The 12,890-nt window shown below is 40.3% G+C and overlaps 1 protein-coding gene across 1 annotated transcript in view; it reads left to right on the top strand.

Moving 5' to 3' along the window:
* Positions 1-2,860: 2,860 nt before the first annotated feature.
* AHRR (aryl hydrocarbon receptor repressor) overlaps positions 2,861-12,890 on the top strand; it is a gene marked incomplete at both ends in the record, with an annotated part of 64,057 nt that continues 54,027 nt past the window's right edge. The window contains 2 exons of the mRNA XM_082289214.1: positions 2,861-2,922; positions 9,776-9,957. Coding sequence (XP_082145340.1) covers positions 2,861-2,922; positions 9,776-9,957 — 244 coding nt within the window. The remainder of the gene's footprint in view (positions 2,923-9,775; positions 9,958-12,890) is intronic.

Here is a 12,890-nt window from a genome sequence, read left to right as displayed (position 1 = left end):
CAACAGACCTGCTGCTGGCCGAGGCTGAGCCCATCGGCAACAATGGCAGCGCCTTTGGGATAATGTATTTATGAAGGGGAAAAGAGCCTGCACAACTGCATGTGCAGTCAGAGAAAAGAGTGAGAATATGTGAGAGTAGCAGCCAGTAGCCAGTAGCAGTCAGTGAAGAAGGAGTGGGAGGAGGTGCTTCAGGCACCAGAGCAGAGATTGCTCTGCAGTCCACGGTGCAGCCCATGGTGAGGCAGCTGTACCCCTGCAGCGCGTGGAGGACCCCACTCCAGAACAGGTGGATGCCTGAAGGAGGTTGTGACCACATAGGAAGCCTATGCTGGAGCAGGGTCCTGGCAGGACCTGTGGACCCATGGAGAGAGCAGCCCACAGTGAGCAGGTTTGCTGGCAGAACTTGTCATCCCAAGAAGCACCCATGCTGGAGCAGCCTGTTCCTGAAGGACTGGGCCCTGTGGGAGGGACCCTTGCAGGGGCTGTTTGTGAAGAACTGCAGCCCATTGGAAGGACTCGTGTTGGAGAAGGCCATGGGAGATTGTCAGGAGTCCTCTCCCTGAGGGGGAATAAGTGGCAGTGTATGATAACTGACCACAGCCTCCATTCCCCATCCCCTTGGGCTGCTGCAGGGGGAGGAGGTAGAGAAAATGCAGTGAAGTCGAGCCTCAGAAGAAGGAAGGGGTATGGGGAAGGCATTTTTGAGATTTGGGTTTATTTCTCATTACCCTGCTCTGATTTGTTTGGTAATAAATTCAACTATTTTCCCCTAGATCAGTCAGATTTGTCCATGATGGTAAGTGGTGAGCAATCTCTCTCCTTCCTTATCTCAACCTATGAGCTTTTTGTTGTATTTTCTCTCTCTTGTCCTGCTGAGGAGGAGAGTGATAGAGTGGGTTTGGTGAGTACCTGGCATCCAGACAGGGTCAACCCACCACAAATATAAAGAAAATACTTTTTAATGCGAGGTTTCAGAAGAAACTACAGTTCTTTTGGCATCTCCACATCGTTTTAGCTTCCAGCTGAAGTAGGAAATCTGTGAGGGTAGATGTAATCTTAAAAACAGGCAGACTGTTAAAAAAAAAAACTTGAAGATTAAACCAATTTAACAAGGTCTTTGAAGGTGGTAAGAAGACTTTATCTGAGCAAAGACTGTGGCATACTCTTAACATGCAGCAGTATTTATTGCACTGTATCATATCCCTCATCAGCTTTGGACAGGCAGTTCACCCATCTGACATCACAGGAAATTATTCCAGTAATAGTAAAAAAAAATGGTTCTGCTTCTGGAAGAGCTTTATGTCTGACACTGCACCAGCTGGAGAATGACTGGTGTTTCCACCATAACCTGCATTTGAGAGAAGGCATCTAGTCTGATCTCTATATTATACGTCATTTCAGAATGAATTCTCAGAAGGAAAGAACAAGTAACAGCTCTGGTCATTTGGAGTAAAAATGGAATGTAGATTTAAATGATTTTGACAAAGTAACCTGATAGCTGTCTGTTGACACAATAACTGATTTTCCAGATGAGGGAAGCACAGTAGACCTAAGGTATCTCAATTTAGCAAGGGATGCTGTGCTTGCATGGATGAAATACATTTCAGATTTTGCTTAATAAACTGTTCTCCTAAAATGATAGGAAGAAAAAGCAGTTTGTAACATGAGAGGGAAATAAAAGAGTTTTGGTTGTCCCAGAATAGAAAAATGAAGGCTGACTGAAGATATGACTGATATTTAAAAATATGCCAATGAGTAAACACAATGGAGGAGGAAGAGCTATTTAAACTAAAAGACAATGTTGGCAGAAGAACAAATGGGCATAAAATGACCATGAACAAATTTAAGCTGGAAGGCGAAAGGTTTCTAGTTATCAGAAAGCTGCCTTTCAATGAAAAAGAGAGCCCTTCTAAACGGTTTTTAAATTAAGCTCGGTAAGTTTATGATTTGCTTTGCACGACACACATGTTCAGCAGCATGGGATTTGATTCAGTGACATAGAAATTCCCTTTAATTTTATATCTTACACAAAGCAGCAATTACTCTTGAGATATACTAACCTCTCTGGCAGCATGCACCCACTGTTGAACAGCACTCAGCATGACTAAAATATTCTTTCAGACAGAAAATCAAGAGACTTTGATATTCAGCTAATCTCCAGAAGATTTAAACAGACTGAATGCAAAGACTTTTTCCAAGCTTTCAATGTCTCTAAGGCTAACATACTCAAACAAATCAATAAGACCAAGTTTTGTGTGAAAATTGTCACCTCTGTCAGCACTGCATTGGGTCCTAGTGCTAACCACAAAACTGTGTGTCACATCTTGAGCTGCCGACAGCTATATTCCCAGCCTTTAAAAATGAGGATGTGAGGATTTGAAGAAATGCTGATTTGAATAATTGAAACCTACCAGTCACAATGTCAGTAATGGAGAGAATATTCCTGTGTATTTTAAAAGCTGTGAAATCCTCCCTGCAGATGACGGGTTGTATTACTCATTCTTATTTGTTTAGCTGAATTTAGAAATGAGCCTGGAAGGGAAAAAAATTTGGATATCCAGTAAACAGGATGTATTTTATACACATTTTATATCATATATAGTATACTTAATTGGAAAAAATGAAAATTGAACATAAACATCAATGTTCTAATAATATTAGGGTAGGAAATTGGAATAAGCCGTAAGCTTCTATCTTAACTAATGCCGCCGTGATTTTTGGTGTTGCTGAATGTCACACTCAAGGAACAAACGTTTTCCTCGGTGGAATTTTCTCAGTGCTGTCATTTTGTACAGCAGTCTGAAACACAGAAATCTCTTAATTAAGAAACCTATTCCTTTTGTTTTGCAGTGTCAAAGCCATGATTCCTCCAGGGGAATGCCTATATGCTGGGAGGAAAAGGAGGAAACCCATTCAGAAACAGTTAAGTATCATATTCATCAGGAGGCATCTCCCTCCAAACATACAGGCTGGAAATGAGGTAGAAGAAGGCTTCCCTTCCTCCTATGGTCCACTGATGCAGGAGACACCTAATCTTCTCTGCAATGAGAAACCCTTGGTTGGGAGGCTGGCTCTTCATGGGTAAGATGTCTCCAGAAAGGATGCCAAGCATTGGTCAAACCATCCTTACTCATCACTAGGAATCCCAGGAGGAGGCCAGTGGTAGTTGTGGTGGGTACCATGGTGCTGATGTGTAGAGTGGAGAGGGACAGTGCACTTTTGTAGGCAGAACTCACTGGTTGACTAAATGCCAGCCGGGCAATGGGCTGCAGGGGTGGCTGCCACCTTTGTGCTTCCATGCTCCCTGATTCCCTGTTCAAGGAGCTTTTTGAGAAGCCATGTGTTGAGTGTCACCAGAGCTCTGGCACTGCACTCCCCCCTTCCCCTTTCCAGGGTTTAGCCTTGCTTGGGGCACTGCTTAGTCCAACATGTGCAAGCATGGAAAGTGGGTCAGTTCAGCCAACTGAAAGAGCAGACTGGTGACTCACTTTTTGCATATAGAACACATAATTTTCAGACTTCTATTTGCTATAGGATCACTTTCATTAGGAGAAAAATAGGAAAGAGGAATTGTATGCATGAAGGCAAAGCAGAAAAAGAAGAAACGCAATGGAAATTTGTTACAAGATGCTTGAAATGGGAGGGGGGAAAAAAAGGTTGCTATTAACTCAAATGTAAATGAGTTTCAGATGCCATGAACCGATCTGTGAAATAAAGCTTTTTAATATAATCATCCCACATTTACATTTGATTATATGATTATGAAACACACATTTTTACTGTGTTAAAATTATGAACTGGCACTGGTGGCCTTCACACACAATTTAAGGGTGAAAAGGTAACTAAAATAGATTTCTGTATCTTCAGTTGTTCAGAACTTCTAAAAATAACCCACTTGGCTTAAAATTGTATATATTGGTCTAAAGTCAACGGGGAGTTTCTCTGAATGTTTTAATGACGTCTGTTGATATTGTTTGGATTTGGGACAGTATTTGCTCATGAACCACTTGTTCCCACTTAAAAAAATGTTTCTTTTAGTATAAAATGTATCATATTTCAATAGACAAAGATAATGACATAAGCAAATGATTCTTACTGCAAAAATCTTGAGTGTTGAATTCAAATGTATGTAAGATTTCTGCACTACTGTTTCAGTATGGATGTGGATGTTTGATTTTATAACAACTGCAAGAGGTGTGGAACATTTCCAGTTTGTGAAATTACCTCTATGCAGAAATGTTTATGGATCATTACTTTTGTGAGAAAGGAAGGAGACTTGCAGTTGCTTTGAGAAACATTAAGCTTATGTTTGGAGTTTACATGCTAGCTAGAACTCCTCTCAAAGATGACTTCTAGATAAATGCAATGGCTAAGAAAACTATGTGCTAACAAATCACAGAAATGACCTCATTAGCCTTTTTTGAAGTTCTGGCCTTAATACTCTCAGAAGTAAATTCTCACTTACTTTATACAACAAAGTTTTCATTTTGGGAACCACTGCAGGTAATGCTACCTTGCAAGTAGCTTTTGCATGATGTTGCAGTGCAGGTACCTGAGCATGAGCTTATCAAGCCAGGATGTGAACAATTTTGATTAAGAAATGTGGGTTAAAATAAAGGGAAATGTTTGAATTGTTAGAATACTGAACTCCCACACTGGAGACAGCACTCTATTTTCTGTGGTTAGTTACTTGCCACATGCTGAGGATGATTTCTCAGTTCCTAGCAACACTGGTCTCTTCCTCAAATCTTATCTGTGAGCTTGGTCTCTGGTAAGCCTTGCCTGTGCTTATTCCCTCGCTCAGGGACTTACTCTCCTCTAAAGAGACTCTGAATGTCCCAGAATGACTGGCTGACAGAACTCCTTTCATGGTCTGTATCTTTCAATCCTACTGGTCTTACTGACATTTCAGGACTCTGAGGTATCCTTACTGTTATGCTGCCTTGAATGATTTGTCTTGAATTTAGAAGGGTAGACAAATCTTATTAATTGAGCAGCATATTTAACCATGATTTTGATCCATGTCGTACCATCTTTGTTACAGCTTTTTTCTCCTGTTTGATGGCATAGCTCTTTCTCCTCTACAGCCTTGTTGTACTTTCCCCCCTGTAATTCCAACAATGAATCAAGGTAGATACTGGCACCTGTTCTGGGAGGAGTATTTGTTCACTTGTAAAACCTGATTTTTCAGAGGAACTAAAGTTGATGGGTATTCTTTGGCCAGTCCTAGTGGTGATTCCCCTCTTTTATTGTGAATAGTCTCTAGAATTTAACCTTCTCTTGACAAAAGAATGAATGAGCTTAGGTGCCTCAGTGTGAGCACGATACTTGGATTTCAATAGGGATTCATGGACTAGTCCTTTCAAAGGTCAGAATTTAAAGGACAGAGGTGCAGCTTTGCCCTCTGCAGAACAACTGGAACATTTATATCTCCCCATACTCAGTGCATCCCAAGAAGCCAACTCTCTGACTCTACATCATCTTTTCCTGATCAGGCTGTCAACCAGGTGGTGATCCTGCAGCTGGCTTTTAACCCAGGATATCACAGAATGATACTCTTCATTATGCTCATGAATGTTTTTCAGGCACAGGAATTCTGTTCTGAGGTGGTTTTACAGAACAGTGATGAAAATGTGTGAAGAAGCTCCATGGGAGAATACAGAGACCCACAAGACTGTTGAAGAATCTGTTGAAAATTTTACTGGGAGGAGCTGATGTTTCAGTCTTGCTCTCTACACAGAACTAGCAGAGACTATCTTCATTACGTTGCCATTATTACGACTACATATAAGGTTCAAGTTCTACTTTTATACATGCAAGTAAATTAAAAAAGTGTAGCTGTTTTCCTTTTGCCCCCAGAAACTTCCAAACAAGCCCCATTAAATGTGTTCTACACTAAAAGGTTTTGGCATTTATGGACACAGTTCAAACACCTGGAGCTCAGACAGATTGAACATTTTCCATCAGATATGCTTTTCAGCCAGACAGCCGGCATTCTGACTAAAGGAAACATTTTCTACCAAGTGTTTACTTCCTGTGGAAATCTAGCATTTTACTGGTAATTCAAGCATCTGGAAATTAAAGAGATCTTGTCTTTAGCCTCAAGCCAAAATCACTGTGCTGAAATTAATACTTAAAAAGGCTAAGGCAATGCTTCAGGACAATTAGGATTTGAGAACTTCAGCCACTTCTTCATCTCAAACCCTGGCATCTTGTAAAATTCTCTCCCTCTACAAAACATTTCTTGTAATGTTTTACAGCTCTTTAAAGGCAGCTACACCTGCTGTAGCTCCGAGTGTATCTATAACTTCTCCAGACTGACCACTTCAGCCAGAACCGTGCCGGCACCAGGGTAAACAGAGACCTTGGGAGGTGCAGCTCTCTCTAGCTAGTTCTCATTTTAAAGCCCTTTGTGGCATAGCCCTTCCTCTTACTTGGTACCATACGATCCCACCTCTCTTCTGCTCTGCTGGTGTTATGTCTTCTTGACCATTAGTTCTGCTTTCACCTTTCTTTGCTGTGAAGACACAGAAGAGACATAGAAGGTTGCAAAAGGCCGCCTTTCCTTCTTTGAATGAGCAGCTTTCTCTCATTCTGTCCTTTTGGTTCATGGTAGATGGTGAACATTCACACATGCATGGCTGCCACTGGAGCTCAGCGCTGCCAGGATTCCTATACAATGTCCAAGCACAGCTCAGTGACAGAGGGTGCTGGTCAACACACTCATGCTAATCATCTGTTGTTACTTTGCTCTCAGCCTATCTGTTGCATCTTATGGTCTCTCTTTTCCCTTTTGCTCCTTACTGAAAGCTTGCTGTCACAATAAATGATTCGACCTTTCTCAGATCAGATCTTCTGCTGTTTTAACAGTTTGGCATACTTAAAAAACTTACTCAGAGCAAAGTTTTCATTAACAGGGTAGGGCTCTGCAGAGGGTAGAGCTGCAGTTGCAGGAAATTCCTCTGCGAGCTCACCAAACTGGTTTACACTAGTGGCGGTCTGCGTGTCATGGGCACACTGAATCACTAATGCGCAAATGGCTCAATGCCTTGTGTACCACCGGAACAGAAAACGTTCTCCACACCAGCTCCCACATAGCTCCCACCACACAGGGACTGCTCATGTGGGTCCTGCACGGGTACAAGTACTTGTTACTGCAGAGCAGAATTTGGGCAGCTTAACAATTTGAAGAAAGAAGAGCCAGATTTATTGTTTAAAGTACACATGCTCCTTCACTACAGCAGTGTTATATGGAAAGCAGAGTAAATGGGGGATCATCGAGTGACTCGTATGTCTCTGTTTACAGTTTGACAATCCCAAGTTTAACACAAACACAACAAGCATAATCTACTTTCAGCTGAAAATAAAGGCTAAAATTTCCATTTACCTCAAAGCAGCTCACTGAAGATTTTCCCTGCCTGTGCCTTTCTGTTTATGGTCAGCTTACCTAGCCTTTCCATGGAACTCACATTGTTTTAAATCACATCCACTTGGCACCTTATTACCATTTACATCAAACCCCTGTTTGTTTGGATTCACTCCCTTACTGAATAATTTCCTTGAGTTTTCAGGAAGACTCTGCCCTGAACTTTCTCCTGTAGTCTTTTTACACCATTAACTGCCGTCTCCAGAAAACAATTCCTTGTGCTCAGTACAAAGGCAGACCACCTAATTGCCTCAAACCATTCTTCTCTGGCATAGAGCAGTCACTATTTTATGTAGTAAATAGACTTAAACAACTTCTATTTCTATTTCATGTTACTCTTGACAATTTTTACCTCTTGAACTCGTCAGTTTAATTTTCCTCATTGGAATTAATTTTTTCTGTCCTACATTGCTTCCTTGCTTCAGCTGGTTTGTCAGATGTAAAGATCAATTAGCAAAAGCTTATGTTCTTTAGCTTCTGCTCAGCTATGGGCTATGTTCCCACAGAATTACTGCCCTCCAGATCAGACATCCTTTTGGTGTCATAGGATGGCTGAGCCTCAAGGTTTACTGCAAAAAATAGTTTGCTTAGAAAAAGTCAAAACCACTATTCCTTCTTTGTTGATTACATTATTTGTTCTTATATTTCCTCTCTCTAATAGAGGAAAGTCGTTCATTTATCCCAATCAGCAAAATCTTCTCCATGTCTTTGGAAGTAACTCATGGTGTTATAGAAGAGCCACATATTAGTGTTGGCAATTTTTAATGAAAAAGCAGAAATTATATGTTTTCAGTGACACCTGCCTCAAATTTTTTCCGTCCATTCTGTCCACTGATGCTGTCCTCTTGGAGTGAGGCTCTCAAAAGTAGCAATTAATTTTTCATACCTGATTTGCTTTAAGAGGTTTTCAGTTGGCAGCAGTCACACATACAAACCTGCTCTTCAAAAAACAGATCTTTTTATACTTATTCCTAAGCACAATTTTTTTTTTAGAATGACAATTGCAATGACAAATTAATACTGTTGTAATTTAACACCTTAACCACCTTGTGAAATGCTAATGCTCAAAATTAAAATTATGATTGAAAAATGCAGTAAACGTGGGTAGCATGAAAATGCAGTAGCAAAATGCTATAAATAATTAGTTTTATGTATGATACTGTATTCCCTATTTCCTCTAGTTTGTCTCAAACCAGGACACTAGTTATGATCCTTGGATTCAGTGAGGTGAAAGTAGAAACTGTTAGCACAACCATATTTTTCTTACTTGCTGTTTCCCATTCTTGAGTATTCATGTAGTTTATGGCTCCAGTATCCCGTAGCTCCTACCTGGATAATGCACTTGACTACTGCTGGGTCCAGCAACAGCTGTCTACTGCAAGGAACCACTTTCTCAAACTCCCAATCAGGTCTTCTTTCTTAAAGGAGAAGTCTGTGCTTCAGCACTGAGCATCCCACACCATCAGGCTGGAAATGAGGCCCCCATTTCTGTGTGCAGAAGCACCAGCTTTTCCATTACTCCCTCTTGAGAACATCTTACACTGGGATGTGTTCTCTGGGAATATTAGCGGGCATTCTGAAATTGAGGTTCCTCACTAGTGGTGTATTTCATCTTAATGCATTTTCACAACAGCTATTCTAGGTTATCTAGCACAGTCCATTGCATAGGAGGAACACAAAATGGACATGGACTTGCTTGGCCTAGAAAGCTGAGTAATGTTAGTCTTTATGTTTTGTGAGGAATATCAATGTTCTTAAGAAACCAAATTCTTATCTTTGTTATTACTGATGTAGGAAGGTAAATGAGAATGTACACAGGAGTTTTGAGCTTGAGGAAAGAGTCTCTCTGCACCTTGCCCATATTTTTTAAACTCATGTCTAAAGACAGGTTCTTTTCTTAATTATCTCCTGACCCACAGGTTAGCTTTGAGTCATTAAACAGAGGGAACTAAGATGCTTTGAACCAATACAGTGGATATAGAATGGGTTCATGCATTAGTGATGGTAATTTTCCCCTGCTGTTCTGCCCCTCATTTATGCAACAAAGATGAGAAATTGTTTTTCCTGGCATTGACTAGAACATGAAGATAGTTCCCAGTTCCCTAAGGTGAGAGGTCCTGAGTAAGAGATACCAGTTCTTCACTTTTTTCCAGATGTGAAAAGAGAAGACAAAACCTGTATCTTTGCACTATGGCAAATACAGAAAGGCTGATCTTTTTTTTGTCAGAGGACAGACTTTAGAGATTTTCGTAGAAGCTAAGAAAAGTATTCCCGTTATCAACTAATTGCAGACAGCATCTCAGTCTCTGGAAGTAAAACAGGTAATCGAGAATGTGTTCTCTACCACAGAAGGCCAGCAGTTGGGAATGAAAAATCAAATCCTTCGAAGAGGCACAGAGACCGTCTGAATGCAGAACTGGACCACCTGGCCAGCCTCCTCCCTTTTCCACCTGACATCGTATCGAAGCTGGACAAACTTTCAGTCTTGCGCCTTAGTGTCAGCTATCTCCGAGTCAAAAGTTTCTTTCAAGGTAGGTTTCCTTAAGATATCAACATTCCATTAAAAGTATCCCTCTAATTTATTGCTGCTTTGCACTAATCCTGTGTAAAAGTAACTAATAGCATATATTGAGGAAGCCAGGGAAAAAAAACCTATTATTGAACTTATTTTGTGCATGGGATGTTGCATTGGAAAGTTCATGCCTTTCCTCTTACTCCATTTGTGCGGTTTCACCAATGGCATACATCCACCTTCCCTCAGCAGGCTTTAGAAAAAGGGAAAACACAACTGTAAAATCATTAAACTGGGAAAGAAGCTTGGGGCAGATGTAATACCTGTAGATACTTTGAATTCTCTATTTGAAGCTGTTACCATGCATGTTCAAAATGCCCGTTTAAGTATGATGTGAAAGTCAAGCAATCACTGTATTACCTATGTTTGCTGTATGCCAGGAGTAAACAGGTTTGCTTGCAAAGCGAAGATGACCCCTGTCTTTAAGGATAAGATTCAAACTTTAAAGTGTTGAATGAAGTTGTACTAGGCTATGCTTTGTTTTTGTAGCTGTCTGGCACACAACACAATGAAAGCCAAATGTGTGTTTTCAGAAGCACATAAAAAGAATTCTTCCAAATTTGAAGATATTTTGAGTTTCTTCTGTTACTGAGGAGTTCACAAGAGCAAAATCCAGATTAGGGATTTAGTAATGGAAATCCTCACTAGAGTTGTTTTAAAAAAAAAAAAAGGAAAAATGTCTATTTGAAGGAGTATAGTTGACCAAAACTTATAGGTCGACTGCAGAGATAAACAGAAGTATTTTTTACAGACATTATTTTTCCTTTACTGCTCCTTGTTATTTCTTCCTCTTACTACCTCTTATTATGTACATTGTGTACATATATATATATTTTTTCGGCTTTGACCAGAGAATAATATCTGTTGGTTGGATTCTTGCTTTTAAAATGCATTTTAGTATAAAAGAAATGCCAGCTTCAAGAGGCTTTGGCAGGCTGGAGGGCATTTCACAAGCTGACGTCAGATTACAAAGGGTGATATCACTGATAGCAGGAGCCTCCCATGTCAACTCTGGCAGCTGGTTGCCCAGCCTCCAGCAAGCATCCTGCAGTTTACAGAGTCCCTCTTTCCCTACAAACACATACCTGAGTGTTATGGCCCCTTCCTCTAAGCTTGACTTCAATTTCTCTTGGATTCACAAGCAATAATATCTCTTCAGCTTCCTCTACTACTCTTCTGCCACAGTTTCTAAGATCCATTGTCTTCTTTTCTTAAAGGGACGAGATAAAAGGAAAACAAGTAAAGCCAGGCTGCATTATGCTGAAATGTTCCATGTTCCAGGTTTTGAGAGATTTCATTTAATTTAGTCCCCAAATTACTTAATTGAACGCATAGTTTGTGTTCCCTTCATTCTTATTTTTAAGTGTTTACATCATGAAACTAAGGTTACAGAAAGCATTGTTTATAGCAAAGGAAGGAAACTACATACCATTTTAAGACAAGAGAGCTGGCTGGAACTTCAAAAGTGTGGAGTGGAGGAGAGGTGAGCTGTGGAAACAGAGCTGTGTGAGGAATGGTTGCAAATGTTTGGGTAAGAGCGGAATCTGCTGCATCCTTCATGAACATCACGATCTACTTCCTTGTAATTATGGAGAAATAAGGCAGAATCTGTTTGTTTGGGTTTTTTTAAAGCAAAAACTTTGGTAGCAATTCACCTAAAAAGAAAACAAACATACCCATCCCAGTGTTTCAATCTTTGTTGTGATGAAAGGGGATAGAACAGCAGAAATGGATTGTTTGTGGTTTTTTAAATCAAAGGATGGCACTACAATGGGAGCTGTTATAAACACTCTGAGGACAGAGAACAGACCAGTGGCATACAGAGATGTTAGAAAATTGGATAAAAAAATGTATCTGGAAAAATGGCTTAGTAAATCTCTACTAATTCACTCAGGGAAGATTAATCCAAAGAAACTGGTGTTCAATAGAGAAGACAAACCTGGAAAAGAGAACATAAAAACAATCATTAAAGAGGGACAGTGGTCAGCAAGTTGTTCCATGCCTGTAATATGATATGTCGACATAAACAAGAAGGCTAAGTGTGGATTTTGGTCTGTTTGCCCAGAGGCAGCATGTCACTACACTGGAAGGTTATAATCCCTCTCTGCATGAGACCAGCATGGCTCCATCTGGAATAGAGCTTTCTGTTGTGGGCATCTCCTGGTCACAAGGGCATTAGTACATATTAAAGGGTTTGGAATAAACACAGGCAAGAAGTGACTATAAAATTTCATGGACAAAAAAAGTCAACCAACAAACAAACAACCCCTCAAAAACTAAAGTTAGCTCAAATGTGTACAATTTGTATTCTCGGGCTATTTGTCTTCATAGGAAAAGAAGAGAAGGGAAGGAATTGCTTAGGATATTTTAGAGTGGCATAATGGAAGAACCAAGGAGTGATGATGCCCAAGAGGAAATTTGGCCTGAATATCAAGCAAGATATGCCTGTAGTGAGTTCTGTTCAGCTATCCGATGTTCCTAAAGCGGATGCAGTGGAGATTCAGTTCATTCGATTTTGTAATGTGTGACAGACAATCCTGTGCGTCTTTCACTTAAAAAAATTGTTCTCTGAGTTTTGAGGAAGTGTAAATTCCAGGTTTTTAAAACATGCTTTTAAGGATATCGCTTGCCATTTTTAGAAAAACCATGAGTAATGCTACTTGACACATAAGTTCATATGTGACATTGCATATTCAACCCATAACAGGTCCACAATTCCCATGGTAATTACAGTGGCACACCTTCAACAATGCCAGCGGTTTCTGGGCACACTCATTTACTTACCACTAGGTGTCCTTTTAGTAGCTACTCTGCAGAGTCTGTGCACAGCACAAATGTATTTATGAAGATCAATAGCCAACTGGGGGGAGCGGCGTAACCTTACCATATTGA

Source organism: Coloeus monedula (genome assembly GCF_965178545.1).
Source record: "Coloeus monedula genome assembly, chromosome: 1".
NCBI classification, from domain to species: domain Eukaryota; kingdom Metazoa; phylum Chordata; class Aves; order Passeriformes; family Corvidae; genus Coloeus; species Coloeus monedula.
The sequence above is the reverse complement of the archived record's forward strand: the minus strand, read 5'-3'. Positions and strand labels throughout refer to the sequence as shown.